This window comes from Lonchura striata, chromosome 13 (genome assembly GCF_046129695.1).
Source record: "Lonchura striata isolate bLonStr1 chromosome 13, bLonStr1.mat, whole genome shotgun sequence".
Classification (NCBI taxonomy): domain Eukaryota; kingdom Metazoa; phylum Chordata; class Aves; order Passeriformes; family Estrildidae; genus Lonchura; species Lonchura striata.
In genome coordinates, this window is record NC_134615.1 from 2,414,072 (window position 1) to 2,434,709 (window position 20,638).

At 47.1% G+C, this 20,638-nt stretch overlaps 2 protein-coding genes across 2 annotated transcripts; both read left to right on the forward strand.

Moving 5' to 3' along the window:
- Nucleotides 1-142: 142 nt before the first annotated feature.
- CKLF (chemokine like factor) lies at nt 143-3,432 on the forward strand. Its single transcript, XM_077786251.1, has 4 exons — nt 143-227; nt 429-587; nt 1,429-1,524; nt 3,039-3,432. Exons 1-4 carry the CDS (start codon nt 159-161, stop codon nt 3,141-3,143), a joined length of 429 nt encoding a protein of 142 aa, XP_077642377.1. The 5' UTR covers nt 143-158; the 3' UTR covers nt 3,144-3,432.
- A 468-nt stretch (nt 3,433-3,900) lies between these two features.
- On the forward strand, nt 3,901-19,312 carry CMTM3 (CKLF like MARVEL transmembrane domain containing 3). Its single transcript, XM_021534724.2, has 5 exons — nt 3,901-4,070; nt 12,794-12,949; nt 14,654-14,749; nt 15,938-16,055; nt 17,526-19,312. Exons 1-5 carry the CDS (start codon nt 3,960-3,962, stop codon nt 17,552-17,554), a joined length of 510 nt encoding a protein of 169 aa, XP_021390399.2. The 5' UTR covers nt 3,901-3,959; the 3' UTR covers nt 17,555-19,312.
- Nucleotides 19,313-20,638: the final 1,326 nt, after the last annotated feature.

Below are 20,638 nucleotides of genomic sequence, written 5' to 3' on the forward strand. Positions count from 1 at the left end.
GCCGCCGAGCCATCACTTCCTCCGCCCCGGCGCTCTGAGGCGGGCCTGCTGCAGCGCCGGCGACTGCCGCGGCATTACCTGTGCGATCAGCGCCGGCATCGCCCCGGCTCCCTGCGTCGCCCCGGGGCCCCGGTCCCGCCGCGCAGCGCTCGGCCGCCATGCCGCGGCTGGAAGTGGACCGGGCCTTTCCCCGCTCGGCGCGGGGCGCGCTGAAGATCGCCCGCACGGTACGGCAGCGCCCGGGCCCGCGGGCAGCGCCCGGGCCCGCGGGCAGCGCCCGGGCCCGCGGGCAGCGCCCGGGCCCGCGGGCAGCGCCCGGGCCCGCGGGCAGCGCCCGGGCCCGCGGGCAGCGCCCGGGCCCGCGGGCAGCGCCCGGGCCCGCGGGCAGCGCCCGGGCCGGCGCTGAGCCCGTCCCTCCTGTCCCGCAGCTGGTGGCGCTGGCCGCCCTCCTCTGCTTCGTGGCCTCGGGCGCGCACAGCGCCTACACGGCGCTGGCCGGCATGGAGACGGCGATCACCGCCCTGTTCCTGCTGATCTACCTGCTGAGGCTCGACGCGCGGATGCGCTGCCTCTTTTGGCCGCTGGCTGTGAGTACCCGTGGGCTCCGAGCGCGGGGTGCTCAGGCTGTGAGTACTGGTGGCTGTGAGTACCCGTGTCCCCGGCCGTGAGTATTAATGGACTGGGTACCCATATCCCCTGGCCGTGGTACCAATGTCCCCTCGCTGTAGGCTCTCCTGTCCCCTGGCTGCGGATACCACTGTCCCAATGTCCCCTGGCTGCGGATACCACTGTCCCAATGTCCCCTGGCTGTGGGTTCTGCTGTCCCCTCGCTGTGGGTCATGCTGTCCCCTGGCTGTTAGGGCTGCTGGCTGGGAGCAGCGGCCGGCCTGTGACCAGCAGGGATCACCTGTCCCAGAGGATGTTTTCCGTGGCTCAGTGATTGTTTCTGTACAGGTAAGGCAAGCCCCAGTGTTCTGTGGAGGTTGAGGCAGTTTATTCCTAAGGGAGTTTTGTTCCATCAGTTCCTGGACGGCTGCTGGATCCGATAACAGCCCCTCCCGGCACTGTTTGTCTCGCTGTGTAACATCTTCACATCACAAATTAGTCACACATTTTCACTCAAATACTAACAAGTTCTCTTACCTCCCTTTTGTACATGTATTTGCTGCTTCAGACTCTCAGATGTAGCCAAGTTGCAAAAATTTGATGCAAAAACAGCAGAAGAAAGGTAAAACAAGGAACTTTTACTATAAATGCTCTTTTTGTAACCAAACCACTGGGTGTCAGTGTCCTCTCACACAGATATTGCTGTAACTGTTTTCATGGCAGTCGAGCCGTTTTTAACTCCCTTCTCTGCTGGGAGCTCTCCACACTCTCCTTCAGGCCTGTATTTCAGAATAAATATTTTGCTTCCACTGGCTGTTTCAGGATATTTTCAACTCGGTGATTGCAGCGTTGTTCCTCCTCGTTGTGTGCTTGTTTGCAATAATAATCAAGACCAACAAGGGGACATTGGCTGGAGGAGTAAGTAGGAACATTGTTAATGAATTTCAGTTCTTAGAGTGCAGCGATTTGAACACATTGTGGTAGGACCATGCAAACAACTGTCTTGGAAGAACACTCTCAGCAGTAGCAAACAAGATACATTCAGAGTATCTCACTAAAAGAAAATAATCCTCACATCACAAGTAATCTAAAGATGTTACAAGACTTAGGAATTACTGCAGAGAAATATAGAAACACTGAAAATTTCTAGAGGTTATTTTAGTAACCTACATTTGCTATCATAGCTGAAATCCTAGGTGGGAGAATCCCTAGCACTTTTAGGACTACCCAGTATGATTACTACTTGAGAAAAAAATGCCAACTGTCCTAAAAAGAGTTGAATCTTTTTAACAGACACGCTGGTACCTCCCTCCTGGCATGTACATTGTTTTTTCTTACACAACCTGAGAAATTATGTCAGTTAAAAAGGGGTTTTGTTTGTACTGTGATTATAAGAAGTTCGTGTTCTTAAGATGAAATCAGTTTAATAGTTTAAGTAAATGGTGTTTTTCATTCAAAAGGCAATTAATTTAATTAACCTTAAAAAACAATAAAGAGGGGAGGAAAACCCTTCCATTTTGAAAGTCTCTAGAAGTACATGATAAGCTGAAATGTGACAAGCAACCAAAAGTAACCTAAAGCCTGCCACAGAGCTCTTTCAAACAAAAAGGAGACTTTCTGATAGAGTGACTGTGCTGGAATAGAATTTATATTCTCAGTTGTAAAGTTCACAGAAATTAAAGGTGGGAGCAGGTAGCTGGGAACATAAGTTTGGGTGGAACATGTGACATCTTCATTTCTGGGAGGGACAGAATCACCCCCAGCCTGTTCTGAGGCACAAACTGCCTGAGCTGTGCTCTCCCAAGAGCTCTCCTGAAAATAACTCCCCTCATCAGATAATTCAGTGCTTTCATAAAAAACCGCAATGTGCATGTGGGATGGGGCTGAAGGGCAGGAGCTGAGTGAGTTAACTCAGTGGCTTCTCTGCAAACACATTTTTCCAGTTACTTGCCTGAGGTTGTCTTACTTTTAAAATAATTTAGTACATTTTCTTCAATTTCGAATATGTTTCCCATTCAGAGCTTCAGAGGAAAAGAGCGTTTTCCTGCTGGGCTTGTTTCTAGGAATACTGACTTTTCCCTTTGAGTTTTCTCAGGGCCAGTCCCATTAATTAAGCAACCCCTAAAGAGACAGAAGGGCTTTCATTTAAGACAAAAAGCATTGTCTGGCATAATGCAGCATTAGCTTAGCTTTCAGGGAGAGCACCATACTACCTCCAAGGCCTGACACAAACATCAAACAGAGCAGGCTGTAGACAGCTCTCTGAAAGGCCAATGGGATGTAAATGTGGGTGTTATTTAATTTATCAGCCGTTTCAAATCACATACATTTTCAAGGCCAGAACCAAGTTAGGAAGATGTGTTTACTGATGAGTCACTACAGTACAAGTTCGAGACTGATTGGGGGAACTAATTTTATGGTAATTTTTATAGGTGTTGGGTCTTATGTTGCTTGTTCTCTGCATTGTCGACGTGGTTCTTCTTTACAAGAAGATTAGTCTTGATAAAGCAAGAGGAAGGAGTGCTCCTGCCAAATAAGAATGACACGTTAGTGAAAGAATGAGTTCTCCATTCTGTTTTTCCACTCTCTTTTAAAGCATTTGTATTTTTGTGTGCTCAATTTTGAATTTCCTGTGCACTGATGTTTCTGCAAGTATCATTCATAAGGTTTTGTACTTTTCCAAATGCAGTTTGAGCATTGCGATTTCACCAGTTAAAGCTTCAGTGAAAATTGTCATGTTTTTCTAAAATTACTTCTGTTTTTACTGTTAGAAAAATTATTGTCATGGTTGTCTTCTTTCTTTAATAAAAAGAAAATACAAACGGGCTTAAGTGCATTATTTAATCTTATTTCTTTAGTAAGTGTAAAAAAGTACATTAGAGTAAATGTACATGGTATAGTAAAAATGACCCAGTAACCATCCTTCGGAAAGATTTTCTTGTGCCATGCGAATTTCACGTTAAAGCGTTCGCCGAGGCATTCGGATCCTGAGATTCCAGCCTTGAGCGGCGTTTGGCCGGGGTGACCTCCAGCGGCCCCCGCCGTCCGCAGCGCGGGCGGTTCTCTGTGCTCGGTGGCGGGGCACAGGAGGCGCCCTGGCCCCGGTCCGGTCCCGCAGCACAGCGCGGGCCAAGCCGCGCTGCCATTGTCCCAGGGCTGGGGGCGGGCGCTGGGGCCGCCCCCCACAGCTGGGGATGCTGAAGCTTTTTTTCACGCTTCCGCAGTGTCACGATTTCCGCTTCCCTCCTTCTGAGAGGGAAAAAAAATTCCACGGCCAACCCCCTCCCCCGAGCCTGCTCCCGAGCCGGGCTCGAGCTCAGCCCGATCTCGCCCGGCCCGCCCGCGCCGCGGCCATGGAGGACCCCGAGCCCGCGGGGGCCGCACCGGCGCCCGGGCTGAGCTCGCTGCTCCCCTCCCGGGAGCTGCTGCGCTCCCGCAAGGGGCAGCTGCTGCTCGCAGAGTCGGTAAGGACGGGACACCGGGGCCGGGGCTGCGGGAGCCACCGCCCGGGCAGCCGGGACCCGAGCGGGCTGCGCCGGACCGACCCGCCCCGGGCCGCTCCCCGTGCGGCTGAGGGGCGACAACCGAGGGGAGACGGGAACAGCAGCCGAGGGGAAAAGTGGGAACAGCAGCCGAGGGGAAAAGTGGGAACAACACCGAGGGGAAAAGTGGGAACAACAGCCGAGGGGAAAAATGGGATTAACAGCCGAGGGGAAAAGTGGGAACAGCAGCCGAGGGGAAAAGTGGGAAGAGCAGCCGAGGGGAAAAGTGGGAACAACACCGAGGGGAAAAGTGGGAACAGCAGCCGAGGGGAAAAGTGGGGAACAGCAGCCGAGGGGAAAAGTGGGAACAACACCGAGGGGAAAAGTGGGAACAGCAGCCGAGGGGAAAAGTGGGAACAACAGCCGAGGGGAAAAGTGGGGAACAGCAGCCGAGGGGAAAAATGGGATTAACAGCCGAGGGGAAAAGTGGGAACAGCAGCCGAGGGGAAAAATGGGGAACAGCAGCCGAGGGGAAAAGTGGGGAACAGCAGCCGAGGGGAAAAGTGGGGAACAGCAGCCGAGGGGAAAAGTGGGATTAACAGCCGAGGGGAAAAATGGGATTAACAGCCGAGGGGAAAAGTGGGAACAACAGCCGAGGGGAAAAGTGGGATTAACAGCCGAGGGGAAAAGTGGGAAGAGCAGCCGAGGGGAAAAGTGGGGAACAGCAGCCGAGGGGAAAACAACCAAGGAGAGAGGGAGACAACATCGAGGGGAGACGGGGATACAGCCGTGCCGGAATGGGGGAACTGCAGAGCCGAGAGTGAAATGGGTTTAGCGTCATTCAGGCACAGCACCTTAGAGACCAGAACTTGTCACGTTAGACTTCCAGTGCCCTAATTGTGTTTCACTATCGGGGATTTCTTTTGGGTAAAAAAGCGCTTTGATTTCGTTTTAAGCTATTTGCGGTGTGAATCCAGTAATCATTAGGGCTGCAGTTTGCATTATCGGCTGGTGCCAGGGTAGGGGCAGCCTGTCCTGAGTGTGTCAGGAAAGACTTTACTCATGAGTTGAGGATATGTGCATCATGGTCACTCAGCTGCTGTCCGGAGCCCTCCGGAGCCGTGCTTGTCCCTGAGCCTCAGGGATGCGCTCGCCCGCTGCCGTGCAGCCCTTGGGCTGGAGAGCTGCCCGGAGGGAAAGGCCCTGGGGTGCTGAGACAGCCGCGGGGCACCAGGCCAGGTGGGCACAGGGCCAGGGGACCTGGCCTGGATCAGCAGCAGTGTGGCAGCAGGACCAGCGCAGGGATTGTGGTGTGAGACCTTATGGAATTTTATGTGTACAGGCTTAAAACCTGAGCTGAAACAGTACCCAAGTGATAGGGAAGGAGATTGTCCACCCCATGGGGAGTCAGTATTTCACAGCAAAATTTAGCTTTTGAATAGGAAGCTTGTTGAGTGAAATTAGATGTTCAACATCATTTTTGCTAGAAATAATGATAAATTCAAACAGTAAGTTTGCCAGAGTTTTGGCAGCAGATAGTCAGATATCAGGACAGCCCAAACCAGCAGTCGGGTCCATGGAGCGCTGTTCAGATGTGCAAGGTGTCTCTGGCTATCCACTGTGCTAGCTCAGGAAAGGAAACCAGGATATTCCAGCAAAAAGAAAGATAAGGAACAGACGGAAGCAGGCAGGATTGTGACCAGCTGATGGGACCAGCCCTGAGGGCTGGTGGGGCTGCAGGCACTGCCCTATGGCAAAGAAACAGGGAACAGCCAGATGTGAGGCTGGCTTTGAGAGGAAAAGCATTCACTCTGGAGGTCAGGTTGACTTCTGTGGTGGCGAAAGCCCCAGGCTGGGTGGCAGCAGGCCACGGGCTTTATCTCCACCAAAAAATGTCAGCTACCCCATCCCTCCTCCAGGTACCCCATCACTCACACAACATGTGTAGTTTATAGACCACATTTAGAAGATACCAGAGCCCAGCTAACCTGGCTCCTTTGGCACATATTTTTTTTACATACTATAACACACACTGGAATTTCCTTTACAAGCTTACAGCCACTAAATGATGGCTTTTAGACAGCCTGGTTTTTTAACATCTCAGAATGATGACATATTGGAGGAATACTGTTCTGGTCATGGGATCAGACTCACCCTTTTGTTGTCATAGAGAAGAACTGACAGTGCCTCCTTGGAGTAATAAAAACTGCTCTGTCTTGACAAAACAGGGATTTATCCTTTGTAAGGTTGCTCAGGGCTTCCCAAGGGCTTGGCTGGCTGAAAGCAGCTCTGAAATCCCATCTGCAGAGAGCTTTCCTTGTGCTCCTTGCAGGCCAAGCCCACGTGCTCAGGACGTGGTTTCCTGGCAGACAAGAGGCAGCAGTTGTTTCTCTCCAGTTGTCTCAGCTTTGCCAGAAGAAACCCTTGAAGACAACACAGGCCCCAGAGTAAATGCAGCCTGTATACAATTAGAGAAGTGCAGTGCCAAATAATTGAAGATGAGTCCAACTTAAATCTATCATGGTTTAAATCTGTGTTTCATCTTTAGCTTTGTATTTCTTGTCTTGAATATTTAATTTTTCCTCTGACACAGTGCTAATGTGGGGTGGGGTTGTGTTCTACATAAATGTATGGAAATAATATTCATGGTAGACTTTTTGAACAGTCCCTTTTGTTCAGAAGCAAAGTGGGGTCCTCATTACAGTTACAAATGTCACATTATTCAGCATCTTGGCAGTTCCCCAGAAATGCACTTCATTTCTGCAGCTCTGGAGCCATTTTTGAAAATAACATTTCCACATGGAAAATCTTGAGTATGTTCAGGTGTGATTTGCTGTGGTGCAGTACCCATGTAAACTGGGCATCCCAGTGTTTCCCCGAGAACAGGCTAGGCTGGGGATGGAGCTGATTACAGGTAGAGGCTTAATTATAATCTCAAATTTTATTCAGATAAGGAAGTTATTCTCCCCCCATCCCCTGTTCATTTTTCTTTTGATCTCCACAGAATCACAGAATGGTTGGGGTTGTATGGGACCTGTGAGGAACATCCAGTCCACCTCCCCCCGCTGACCTGCCTGATTAATTTTTTATTCCACCTGGGGCAGCTGTAAAGCCAGAAAGAAGCAGTAGCATCAAATACATTTATAACCTTCACTATCTCTCCTAATCCTGTTTATTCTCAGTGCCTTGCTCCCTCCATTTTCTAACCATCATTTTTAATCTTACAGGTTACTCTTTTTTCCTCTCTATTCTCCCTCCCATGCCATGGTTTCTTTCACGTATTTTAAGACTCTTCTTAAGCTACTAATTTTTCCTAACCATTCAAGTTACTGTGTTGAAGGTCAGCATCTCATCCTTGCTCTTTTCTACCCTTCAAGAGATGAGTTTTTATTTCCCTATGTCCTGAGTTGGAACCATTTAACAGCCACGGTCACACTGACACCAGAGCTTGTCCAGCAGGATCCCCAGCAGTAGATTCTGCTGCTCACCTGGCTGTTCCACTCAAGCCCTTGTGGCTGCTTTAATTGGCATCTCCTCAGTCTCCTGAAGCCAGCATGCAGTGGCACTACATTTTATTTCATTTTTATAAAAATGCAGTGTGAATAGGTAAAGTTGTGTCATCTTTGTGGTGACATAAAAGGATGTAGAAATCATTATGCCTGTTTCTCTCCTCTTTTCCTGTCTTTCTTCTGTCTTTTCAGTCTCCTCTGACCTGACCTTCGTAACTGAAACTCCAGCTGCTCAGTGTAAACTCTCCTTTGAAGAGGCCCCTGTGTTTTTCTCAGGGCCTGTAGCCAGAAGGCCTCTCCTGCAGCCAGTGGTGGAGGAAGCAGGAATTTCACCTCCTCAACAAGTGCAGCAGAGAAGTAGTAACTGAACAGCAGAGACCCCTGAGTGACGCACTTTGTCTGTCTGACAAGAATACAAGAAAAAAACGCACTCTTGTCCAGAAGATGACACTGCCAGCTACTCGTAAAGCCTCAGGCAAAGCTGTTCTTCCCTGGGGAGGGAGGTGGGAGCAGGAGATGAGGAGGTGGTGCAGAGATGGCAGTGGCTACCCAGCATCCCTGTATTCCCAGTGGGTTCCAGTGGGTCTGTTCTCTCTCCTCAGGGGAGACAAAGGCCTCTGGAGCTGCCATGACCTCAGCGCTGCTCAGGCCTCCCTCCCTTCAGGGACACTGTGCTCTCTAACCACTGTCAGGATTATATTTTAGACCTTGAACTGCAAGCTGGTTGTACAATAAAGTATGACTTTGTAGTGCCTGGCCACTTTAAGAAGCCCAGCAACACAATATTAAGTAATAATTACATGGGTTTAAATGGGAAAGTTACTTTCTGAAACACAATACCCAATAAGGGTTTTTTGTGAATGGGAGTGTACATAAAAGGTGCTCAGTGAATAGTCAGGCTGCTTTTTTGCCAGGATTTTTTATACTCCTATGACTGCCAAGCCCTGAAAGGTTCTTCCTGTCCTGCTCTTTGCTGCATTAGAGCTTCCTGCATGCAGATACTCCTTCACAGTGAAGCTGGCAGCAGTCACACCAGCCTGTCATCAGCAGCTCAGGAAGAGCTCCAGACTCTGCTGCTCTCAGTGCTCAGGGTGCAATCCCAAGTGAGGGGAAGAGAAAAATGCTGTGTAAATACCAATTCACAAAACTGATAAAACACTGCTGCTTTTTTTTTCCCTCCTAGAAGCTGCAGTGCTTTCTGAAAGTGCTAGAAATGAACTTGCAACTGCATGGAGCCTCACAGACTTCCTCTCTAGATGCCTTTTTTTTTTTTTTTTTTAAGCATAGATAAAGAGATAGAAAAAAACAGGTCCCATTGCTTGCCCTTTCTCTGAAGTGACCCTGAAACACACAACTCCAGTAAAAGAGGTGCAGAATAAGTGTGATGTGCAAGGGAACATTTGACAGTCCTTGGAGGGGTCAGGATATATTCTGAAAGGCGCTTTTGAGTTTTGAGAGCACCTTTCAGTTTGCAAGATGTTTCTCACAAAGACTTGAAGTCTGGAAAAGTACGTAGGTAGGTGTCATTATTTCTGGGTACAGACTGGCACTGCAGTGTTTGTATTGTGGGAGGAGAGGTGTATTTTTAAAATTTTAAGGTAACATCAAATGCTTGAGTTAGTGGCAGTGCACTTAAATGGTCAGAAAAGGCACCTGCTCACTTCTGTAATTCAAAAAAGACAGTTATAGGTAATATCCAGTATTGCTCAAGGAGTCCACGCATTCCAGCTGTCAGAAGAGGAAATGAGCTCTACACAAGGAGAAATGAGAAACATCATCAAAACCCTGCAATTTGTGGGCTCTTGTATTACACAGGGCTGTTCCCAAGCTACCAAGGGAGTTTGGCATTCAAATCCTTGTCAGGGAGACAGAAAAGAAAACCAAAGAGCGAGGTGCAGTACCAAGGTGCAGTGCCATGGTCATCACCTGACAGAGCCCTCAGGAACCCCTTCCTCTTGTTCCTCTGGCTCTTTCCAAGGTCTGCCTCCCTCCCCTTCTTGTGCCTTCCAGCCTTCGCCCAGTGAAGGTATCCAAAAATACCATCTTTCAAATCTTCATTCTCAAAATCTGGTCTATTATTTTATAGACATTTACTTCACATAAAATCTTCCTTGGGCCCTTTCAGCCTCAGAGTGCCTGCAGAATGAGGAATGATGTTTAACTGCAGACCAATTACCAGTCTTCAGAGTCTTTTCCCTTTACTAATGCTATCAGTAACCTAGTGAAATCAAATGTCTTCTTGTGAATCAAAAGGTGTCTTTTTTTCAGTGTGCCTAGAGGTGCAGTTCTCACAAGGGGATGCTGACAAGTGGGGAGCAGGACAGGCTGGACTCAATCCCACCACTGAGGCAGGGGAAGGTGGAAATACAGTACCTGACTTTCAGGGCTGAGGAGCAGGCAGCAGGACACTGCTGGCATCTACCAGTTGTGCAGGGCTTGGTTTGAACAAGTGACTGGCCTGGTAACCAGATTTTAAAAGAAACAACTAAATTTCACCAGCTTCTCTGGGTCAGACCCAATTAGAAAGTTGAAATGCTCAGACTGGTGTCTCTTCAGCAGCTTCCCTGGCACAGAAGCAGGGATCCCCTGGCACCCCTGGGCTCCTTGGTGTGTTCCTGCCACAGAACAGCTTCTGTTTCACCCTGCATCCAGCTCGTGTCTGAACCTCACACCTGCCCAGGGCTGAGAGGAGACAGCAGGAGCTTTCCCTGGCACAAATTGCCATAAAGCAGTTAAGAACAGACCACAAAGGCTTTCCTTTCACTTTACACTTCAACAGGAAAGCTTTTTTCTCAGTGCAAAAGCAGTCAGAGCACAGGAGTTACTGACACAAAGAGAATCGAGATCAGAGGGATCTCTGCTGTGCAGCATCACCTTACAGGTCTGAAATTTGCCTCTCTACCTCCCCTCGCTGCTCCAGTAGTGTGTGTTATTTAACAGTGCATTTGATCCTTTCCTAAGAGATCAGTAGGTTTAGTTCAAGTCTGAGGATCCACCATTGGAAGGGTTGTGGTCAGTGGGGCCTGCCCTGAACCCATCTCCCTGCTGCTGGTCACTCCTGCAGCTCAACCATCACACACCTGCCTTTAGCCACAAAAAGGAAGATATTTTTTCAATACCAGAACAAAAAGAAAATGTCCTGTATAAATGGTGATTTCTTTTTATTCCAAGAAAACACAGACCTGTGTCTAAATTATGTTCCAGAAATGCAAGTGAAGCAAATTCACAAAGCAAGTGCAGTCTTTGTTCTTTGGGGTAGGAAGGGAATAGGTGCTGTGATGGGAAGAAGGAAGTCCTCTCTCCTCTTAGGAGTTGTCAAGCTCTGATAAATCTACTTCCCTTCAAAGAGTTCTTATCTTTTAGCTCATAGGAAGAAAATACCACACTAAGGATGAGATACAGGGAATGAACTTCCTCCACTTTATGAAAATAAGAAAAACCTGCAGAGAGGCTCTGTGAGCAATAAACAAATCAGAATGGGGTAAACACAAACAAATGGGGCACATATTGCCAGCTAGAAGGCCCATGCAGAAGTGAGCTCTATAAACTGTCTCAGCTCAGTTTCTTAGAACCCAGTGAAACAAGAACAATGCACAGACCTTTAAGATAAATATAGTCTCTTACTAAAAATGTCACATCCTCTCTAACCTCACCAGCCAGTCCTAATGGATGGAAACAGTTTATTCCAGCTGTTAGCCTCCTGCTTAGGCCCTGACTGCTTTCTCCAAAACACAGGCTGAAATAAAGGCTTGGTATTAATTGCACCAAGAAAATATTTCAGTGGGATTGAACTGCTTAGTTGTGCCCTAAACATAAAAGGTTTTTTTGATACATATATTTGAGGGTTGACTGACATCTCATAGGAGTAATTACCAATTAATAATTATAGGAGCCTTATCACTCAAGTGTAATGATGATTTTTTTCTGAGGTACAGATGGTCCCCAGGAACCCACGGTAGTAGCAAACGAAGAAATCCAGAGATTAAATGTAACAAGGCAAATGCATTGATTACCTTTGCAGGAAGCTACATCTGACTTTAGATGTGCCATCTGGGGGAAAAAAAATAATTTCTTTTCAGTGCTGTGTGAGTGGGAATGTCAGTGTCCTGATTTGGAATTAGAAGTTTAAAAAGTCTTCGTAATCTAATGCTCAGTCTGTGCTGACCAAAAGCATCCTTGAGCTTTAGGAAGGCAGACATTTGTCTCCAGGAAAAAAAGGCTGGACAGAGCAGCCCAGGTGTAAACTGGTACATCCTGACTACTTTTGTTACTTCAGGCTAATTTGATTGAAACAGCAACCAGTTCCCATGCAAGGCAGTAGAACAGGAGGACTGGCGCCTCTTTTAGGAGGTGACCAACCCACAATACAGCAGCTGAAAGTGGTGCTGAGCTCCTCCATGGCTCCCTCACCTTCCACTTATACAAACACAGTCTAGGAGTGTAGGACAGCACTCTGGTACTGCTTGATTTAGGTGAAAATGCATGTTCTTCTGTTGTTTTGCCATTGTGAAACTTTGTACTTTGAGCCATATTCTAAAGGCATTTCAATTGAGTGTGGGGAAAAAATACATTTTTTTATTATTTACTAGAGTTAGGAAACATTATGGAGATAAAAGAAGTATATGGGAGTTATCTGTCCTATTACTGTGTAAAATAGCTGCCACGCTGGAAAACTGGAACCAGACACTTCCAGAAGTCACAGAGCAATTAATTCTTGGCCCTTTTTTATCCATCATCAGCAGACCTTATTCTTTCAACTCCAAAATAATAAATGCTGAGTTACTTCAGGCTGTCTGAGCACTGATTTGGGTTTCAAATGAGAGCTGTCATGGCTGAAAGCTTTGAGCTCTGCTTGCTTGGCAACACCCCACTCTATTTGCAGAATTAAGTTGTCAGAGCTGTTTATAATCCAGAGCAAATTACTGACTTCGAGAGGTGCAAATCCACCCAGCGCTCCGGAAAAGCAATTTCACACACATGGAAATAAACACCATTACTTCAGTTTTATTCTGTGCTGAACAAGAAAAAACATTTGGCCCAATGAAAAATAAAAAAAGCAGGATGCTGAAGCTATGCCAGCAGCAGCAGCAGCAGCACTGACAGAAATACACAGGGAAAATAACACTTCAAAGCTTCTCAGCTGCCTACGGCTCTGCTATTCCATGCAAATAACTACGAGTTTTCCCTTTACTTTAGGTGCTGTCATTTATCATCTTTATCTGCTATATTGCATCTCTAGCAGCTTCTTTCATGATGGCACCACTCCTAGAGTTTCTGCTGGCATTGTTTCTTTTTTTTGCCTACGCCTCCAAGCTTAATGAGAAGTTTAAAGGAGTCCACTGGCCTTTGGCGGTAAGTGAGATGTGCAACAGAAACCTTCCGATTTAATCGTGCAGCATGAGGGGAGTGAAAGGGGCTGGGCAGGAGTTCAGAGTGACTGTAACAACTTCACTGCCCTGTTAGAAACTTGTCAGTACTGCCTCTGCTTCAGAGGGTCCCGGAGCACTCTAAACTATGCTCTGCTCTGCACTGCAGCTTTTTGGATGCTGACACAAAGCATGGCTTTATCAAAGCACAGAATGCATGCCCAATTCCAGGCAGATGGCTTAGGGAAAGCATCAGCCCAAGTCTGACTACTGGGAGCGCCTTGTTGCCACCCTTGCAGAGGGGGAAACAGATGATAATGGGCAGACTCTATCAGGTTGTGATTAAAGTGTTGGGTACAGTTACACCCACAGACAAACTGAGCTGCTCTGGGAAGGGGCAACTCCAGCCAGTTCGTGTCCATACAGGAGCCCAGTGGCTGCTGGGGCAGTGCTGGGGCTGCAGGAGAGCCCTGGCCACTGGATGTCCCTGCAGTCTCAAATAACTGCAAAGGGAGCAGCTGCCTTGCAGTACAAATACTTTAAAAAACCCCACTGATCTTATCAATCTGTATTCTTTTTTGGTTTCATCAGTAGTTCATTGTACTGAGGTTTGAACTGAGCTCTCAGTGTATAAAAATAGCAAGGCCACTGGTAGATAAAACAATATCAGTGACTTTGGCTACGATTGTGCACAGCTCTCAGCTGGTAATCTCAATTCCATCATTTTCCCATTTTCTACATGCATCTGGTTCCAGAACTACAAAAAAAAAAAAAAAAAAAAAAAAAAAAAAGAAAAGAAAAGAAAAGCATTTGTGTGTTTATTATGGCCATTACCATAACATACTGTAGGCACAGAATGTAGATAACTGACCGTGTCCTGACTTCAGAGGAGTTGGGTTTCTTGCAGGGCTTGTGCTTTGACACAGGATCTTACTCCTTCATCTGTTCTGGAAAGGCAGAAGAACTAATTGTGAACAGAGCTGAGGGTATGATTATTGCAGATCTCTTGGTCTGCACATGCCCTGGGACATAGCTCTGGTTTAAAGCTCGCTGCAGAGACATCCCTGCAGGTGACAGGGCACAGCTCAGCAGGAATATCCCAGGGATCACACCAGGCACATGCTCCTGCAGCAGGCTGGTGGAGCTGGCAGTGGACGTGGGCAGTACAAATCATTCCAACACTAAACCAGTGTTTGGTTCCTAATGAGGAGCTGCACAGACAGGTCTCCCTGGAGATCTCCACACAGCCCTGCATCCACAGAGAGACAGGCACCCACTCCCATGGAAGCTGGGACCTCCTGAGCCTCTGGTGCCACAGGAGTTCTGCTCAAATGTGAGGTTTTTAAGGCATTTCAAACCATTTTTCTATTAAAGCCCTTGCTGTGCTCCAAGGCAAATGCCCCACACAGCCCTTCCCAGGCTGAAGGAAGGATTGCCTGACACAGGCAGGGTAGCAGCAGGATTTATCCCAGAATCTTTAAGAGCAGAAGTTTATGCCAAGGTTCAGTTCTTCTCTTATTTAGAAACATTCCACAGTTGAGCAGTTCCTCCTCTACAGCAAACCAGGCTGTGGTCACACGCCCAGCAAAGCCACTGATGCAACAACAGAGGGACTGAGTGTTCGTTTCCAGAATGGTGTTCAGAGGAAATCCTTGACCAGTCTGAGAATGCACCCTTGCTTCTTCCACAGGATTTCTTGCGTTGTGTCACTGCTGCCATTATTTACTTTGCCATTTCAATTGCTGCTGTCTCCAAATACAGCGATGGAGCATCTAAAGCAGCAGGGGTGAGTAGGCATGAGCTTTCCACCTAAGTGCTGTGGTGAACTGAGTACACTTAAGTACATGGATGCAATTAAGAAACAGTTCAAATATGACCCCACTGCAAGACATAGAAGTTTCGTCAGCTAACTGAGATTTAATTTGCCTAAAGCAAAGAAGAAATGGTCACTTTCAGAAAAACATGTCTTGAACCAATGAATAGTTTTTTCACCCTAAGAGAGCTGCTCAGTGCTAACTGTACCCTTAGAGAAGACACTTATTCTGCTTTTTGATTTTACTAGCTGCTCCTGCAAGGAGTGTCAAGATCCTTGAATGAGGCAAATAATAATGATGATGATAAAATAAAAGAACTCAAACCTAAAACTGCTAAGGCTAGCCTAAATTAAGTCATTTAAACCTCCTGCCTCTCCTGCTTAGTTTTACTTGGAAGAGTTGAAACAAGAGCAGTGTCATTTTACCCTCCAGTACAAGGACTGCCCAGGAGAGACCCTTCACCCATCAGCATTTTGTGGTCAGAAATACAATACAGCCCCTACATCTGCAACTTGACTCTAAGCATCAATAATGTATGCAGCATAAATAAAATTTGCATAACAATTTTTTAAGCTTGGGAAGAACAGTGCCCAGTGGTGTCAGCCAGCAGCCCTTCCCAAACCACCCCACAATACAATCCCAAATCTTGTTTAATCTTCGTGCCTGCTGTGAGCCATGTAGCAATGGAGTGTGTTCAGCCCAGGCTCCCAGACCACCACCTGGCTTGGCACAACTGCTGCCCTAACACTGGAGGGGGAATTCCAGAATCATTTTAATCTGTCTGGTTCACTCAGCAATAGACACGTCTCCTTGCAAACAAGTGGAAAATTATTTCCCAAGAAATGGAGGTGATTCCTTGGTGGCAGAGGTGCCCTGGGACAGTGGAGGTGCAGGAGGTGCTGATGCCCAGAACGTGCCCAGAGCCCAAGAGGGCTGCAGCCTGGGGGAGGGATAAAGACACCCCTGGTCACTTCTCAGGCTCCCAAAGGAGCTGTAATTCAGGTGTTACCAATGTGCCACAAACATTTCCCTTCCCTGCCTTTGGAAAGGCATGGTCCAAAAAAACCACTGGAGTTTTTCCTGTGTGGGTTTGGTTGGGCTTGGTTTGTCCCTAACAGATTGGAGCTGTTGTTAAGGAGAGCATTATTTTGCCCTTTCAGGTGTTTGGGTTTGCAGCCACCATCGTGTTTGCCGTTGATTTCTACATCACCTTCAATGACCTGGTCACTTTCCTCAAGCAGGGCAGCTCCGATTCCCCCGAGGGGCACAAGACAGAAGGTGGGTACAATTCCCTGCGTGCCACATGAGCTGCAGGGTGACATTCCCCTCTCCCTTTCACCCTTTGCAGGGAGCAAGAGCTCTTGCTCAGTAAAAGCAGTTTCTACTCTTAGGTTTGTCTGCCACAGCTCTGCTCAAAGAAGCTGTTAGGAAGCTGCAAATGGAATTCCAGTGATTTATTAAGACAATCTGCAAGCCAGGAATGTGAAGTTTCTCAGAGTTTCACATGTAACTTTGAAAAGCCCCAGATCCAGTTATAGAAAACACCATGCAGCACAGATTTTCTTTCCCTATTAAAATGTCTTGCTGTAGAAACAAGCAAACTTCTACTTTTTTTTTTTTTTTGGTAACTTATAATTAACATCCATTAATCCACAGCCTTTTATGTCCAAATAGTGCTTTTGTCTTTATCATTTCCTTATCATGATTGCCTCTTACGATCTTTGACCATCTGTGGGCAAATGACCTTGAAATCTGAGGGTAAAACAGTATTAAATTAACAAGGTTGTTTTTTTTTTTTTCTATTACAGTCTACTTCAGATCAGACAGATCCACTTAGAAAAAGATAAAAAGGAGGTGTTGGGTGTTCAAAGCCAGTTCAAATCAGGACAGGGGTAGTTGTTTTGTAGTTTCCAGGAGCCCAAATAAGGCATCACATCCCTGTGACTCTTTATTGCACCCACATGGATTGAAAAGACTGCTCCACACTTAAAAACAAACAAAAGATATCCCAAATCACCCCAGAGCATCCCATCTAAAACCCCTGCAAAACCAAACACCCAAGGTGTGTATAGAATCCTAGGAGGTGAACAGCAGCACTGACAGTCTCTGCTGGGGATTTCAGTAGACTGTTAAGTGTTTTTCAAGCTTTAGGCTGAAAAGAGGGACAAAGGGAAAAAAAAAGAATAAAAGGAACAGGAAACAGACTGTAAAAGCTAAAAACTGAACTGCCCTCAGAAGATGATCAGGTGGCAAGAGTGCAGAATTTGGATACAGATTAGATCTAATTTCCATAGAGATGGAGACAGAAATACATAAACAATACATAAAGGAGTGCAGTCGCACAGCTTTGTGTTGGTGTTTGTGGCCATGCAAGAAGGGCTCAGCCCTGTGGCCCCAGCTTGTGTTCACAGAGGGGCTGTGCTGAGGCCAGAAGGATGGAGCTCTGTGGGGCATTTCTCAGCATCTCAGAGCTTCTGGCTCTCAGAGGTGTAGAGCTGCAGGGCACACAGCAGTGCCCAGAGCTGTGCCAGCAGGGCCTCTCAGCAGCATCTCCCAAGTCCTTCAAGGACCATTTCAGGTCCCATCACCTCAGCAAGGGCTGTCACTTCCGAGAAGTGTTCATTCCCAGCACCGCTGTGTCCTTCGAGGCACACCCTGCCAGCACAGCCTCCCTGTCCCAGCCAGAGCCACAGCTGGGGGGGATTTCCAGTTTGCATTTTCACTTTTGTTCCTTGTTTCACCCCTCAGATGAGGACTCCGACTCTGACTCAGACTGAAGAACCAAACACCAACCAAGCGTGAAGGGAAGATGATCAAGCACTTTCCTCTTTGCTGAATGCACTGCCAACTAAAATATCCCCTCATTTCAGTCCCTTTCCACCTCACTGTTTATGGAATCACCCAGAGCACAGACAGGGCAGTGATGTGGAAAAGGAGACTACTCCCAGTGCCATTGAACACTCCTTGGCAACTACAAATCCTACAGCAGATCTGTCCAAACAACACAGCTCAGTTCTCTGTTGCCCCTCCCCACTCAGCACATCCATGTCCTGAGTAAACGGGAGCAACATTTTAAACAAGCTTTTAATGTGCTCTCATAATTCCAAACCTGTAACACTTAGAGCTTTAATACTTCTTGATGTGCCAAAGAGAGGTTTGGATGCCTCTGTTTGTATTTTTCTTGATTAACTAACAGTATTTCTTTATCCAAAGTCTGAATACTTCCAAGCACTGAAGGCATGGACTACAGTTAACATGTTGGTCTCAATACCTTTGTATCTCCTGTCTGTGACAAGGAAAAGTGACAACTGGAAATCTGCAACAAGAGCAAACCTCAACGTGTAATGGTGCTGCAGGGCAGCTGGCTCATCAAACATTCAGTATCCCTTGTTTTAAGCTGCTTGGATGGAGTCGCATCCCCTCTGCTGGTATTTCACCACAGGATGGGGTGAAACAGGTGAGGCAGCTCTGAGCAGCCCTGTCCTGTTTCTGTGGAAGCCCTGGGAGTGTTTGCACAGCCAGCGAAGGCAGACTTGGCAAATACCTCCCAGCAGGACCTGCCTGGTGAAACCTGCAGGTTTTTGTGCCCCAGGCACCAGTGCTGATGTCCTGCTCTGTGTCACAGGCCACTGGTGCTGCCACACTGAATGCACCCAGGCCCCAGGAGGGCAGTGCCTCCTCCCCACTGTGAAAAGGCCAAGAAACCAACCCCAAACTACAAAATTTCCACAATGTATTCATCTCCCCAGCCCCCTTTTTTCAGTGTGGGCAGGTGGAGTGGGTTGGGTTGGTTTTTCACCTCTGGAAGGATGTGATCTATCTTGTGGTGTATTCCAAGGAAGAAGCCCTCTGAATTTATAAGCTGTTTTCACAGGTAGCACAACCTACCTTGGAATATCTGTATCCATTTATAAACACTTGGGAATGCTTGGGAAGAGCATGGCACGCTCCTCACAGGTGGCATCAGACAGGTCTGTGGCAAAGAAACATGCATGGGTGTTTTAAAAATTAATACAGTACCAGAACAGGTATGATAAAAATAAGAGCAGATGGTACTAACAAAGTAAGTGAAAAACAGGGATGAAACAATAAAGGCAGATTTCCTTTGGAATAAAATCAGCCCCTGGCTTCCAGCTCCCTGTGGCAGCTGCCAGCAGGACAGGGGAGCTGGCAGGACCAGGGGGCGCTGGTCAGGCTCAGAGTTGTCCAGCAGGCAGCTCCTACATCTTGTGCTTTCTGACCACTGACAGAGTAAATGCAAAACAAGTGGTTGCTTCTAAATGGGACAGACAATATCTGATTTATGAGAAAGATTTCTTTGGACCTTTTCTTGTACAAAATCCTGTGTTTCTTTCCCTTCTCTTGTCATTTTACTGCCACGCACTCTGATGTTCAGGGGACCTGGGCTCATTATTATACTTGTTTCACATTTCTCTTTTTTATTTTTTTTTTATGGAAAAAATGTACTGCATGTCACAGCTGGAGACATGGTTAATATTTAGAAACCATGCTGGATTAAACTTCTTTTAATAGAAGTGTTGGGTGTCTTTACTTACTTGAAGACCTGATTTTGCTGCTTTGCCTCTGCCCAGCACAAGGGACAGTGACTTCAGGAATCCTAAGTCTGTACTGGGCAAGGGGCACAGCTCAGAGCCAGCCCTGGGGACCAGCCACAGGACAAATCTTCTTTAGGGCATGAGATGAAAAAATCTAACCAAGAATTTGTTCTAACTATTGAGTAGACATTGTGGACTCAGTGCTTTTTCTTTGCAACCAATAACCCTGTAAACAACAAAATCCCCTTCAGGTTCATCCTGCACACACCAAAAATATACTGAGGTTTTCTGGTCATTTTTTCCATGTTGGTTAAAGTTGGTCGGCAGCAAACAAAATGTTCATTAGTTGCTTCAGGACTGCTTTAGCAGCTTGCAGTGAGGTGCCTGCCCAGAAAATTTCTTTACTGGCTTTTCAGTCCTGATGACTCTGATTACTTCAAAGCAGTTTGCTTTGCTTGCTTCCAGGGTCAAGCACTTCTGTAAGATCCCAGCCTTTTATTAAAAAATATCTGTTCCTGTGACTGAAAGAAAACATGGTTCTGTATTTTAGGGATATCATTAAAATGAGATTTAAAATAATTACTTCAAAGCCAGTTTGGATTGGGGTGGAAGGGGCTGATTCAGTGTTCTGCCCATATTCTGCCACAAATACTGCACCAAGTTCAGGGTCTGGGGCACGTGGAGGAAAAGTCAGCTTGGCATTTTGGGTTTTTTGTTTGTTTGCTTGTTTTTCCTCAACTGACAACATCAAAAGGGTGCTGGGAGCACTCTGCAATTCATGAGACAAACACAGCATCCCATCTGCAGTGTGGAGCCCTTAACTGAGTGCTGATTTGAGTGGCCTCCTCAGACACCTCTCAGTCATAATCACTCGTGTCCCATGGAGGAGCTGCTTCCAAAGCCCCCACAGCCCAATCCCTGCCCTCACTGCAGCCACCTGGAGTTCCTGGGCCTGCCTGAGAAGGAGTTTCCAACTCCAATTGTGGACAAATCTTTGTAGGAGCAATGCTAGAAGTTCCATTACCTCAAAGCCACTGACGGGAAGGGAAAGTGGCACCTCAGGTGAGTTCACACAGCTCTCACCTGCCTGAAGGGCTCTCTCCCTCCTACCAAGCTTTTACATTTCTCTGTGAACCTGTTCTGACTGGCGTAGTGATTTTTGGACAGGGGACACTAAGAAGTTCAAAAGACCTTTCCAAGGAATTCAGATACCTTTCCAAGTAGCTGTTTTAGATTCTGACTGAAGCAAGAGGCTCTGAACACTTACTCCACCTAACTGTGCTTTTCACTTGATACTGTTTGAAG

Coding starts and splice junctions, on each gene's coding strand:
- CKLF (XM_077786251.1), top strand. CDS start 159: ATGCCGCGGCTGGAAGTGGACCGGGCCTTTCCCCGCTCGGCGCGGGGC. Junction 228..428: donor CGCTGAAGATCGCCCGCACG/GTACGGCAGCGC, acceptor CCTGTCCCGCAG/CTGGTGGCGCTGGCCGCCCT. Junction 588..1,428: donor GCCTCTTTTGGCCGCTGGCT/GTGAGTACCCGT, acceptor TGGCTGTTTCAG/GATATTTTCAACTCGGTGAT.
- CMTM3 (XM_021534724.2), top strand. CDS start 3,960: ATGGAGGACCCCGAGCCCGCGGGGGCCGCACCGGCGCCCGGGCTGAGC. Junction 14,750..15,937: donor GAGCATCTAAAGCAGCAGGG/GTGAGTAGGCAT, acceptor TTGCCCTTTCAG/GTGTTTGGGTTTGCAGCCAC. Junction 16,056..17,525: donor CGAGGGGCACAAGACAGAAG/GTGGGTACAATT, acceptor TTCACCCCTCAG/ATGAGGACTCCGACTCTGAC.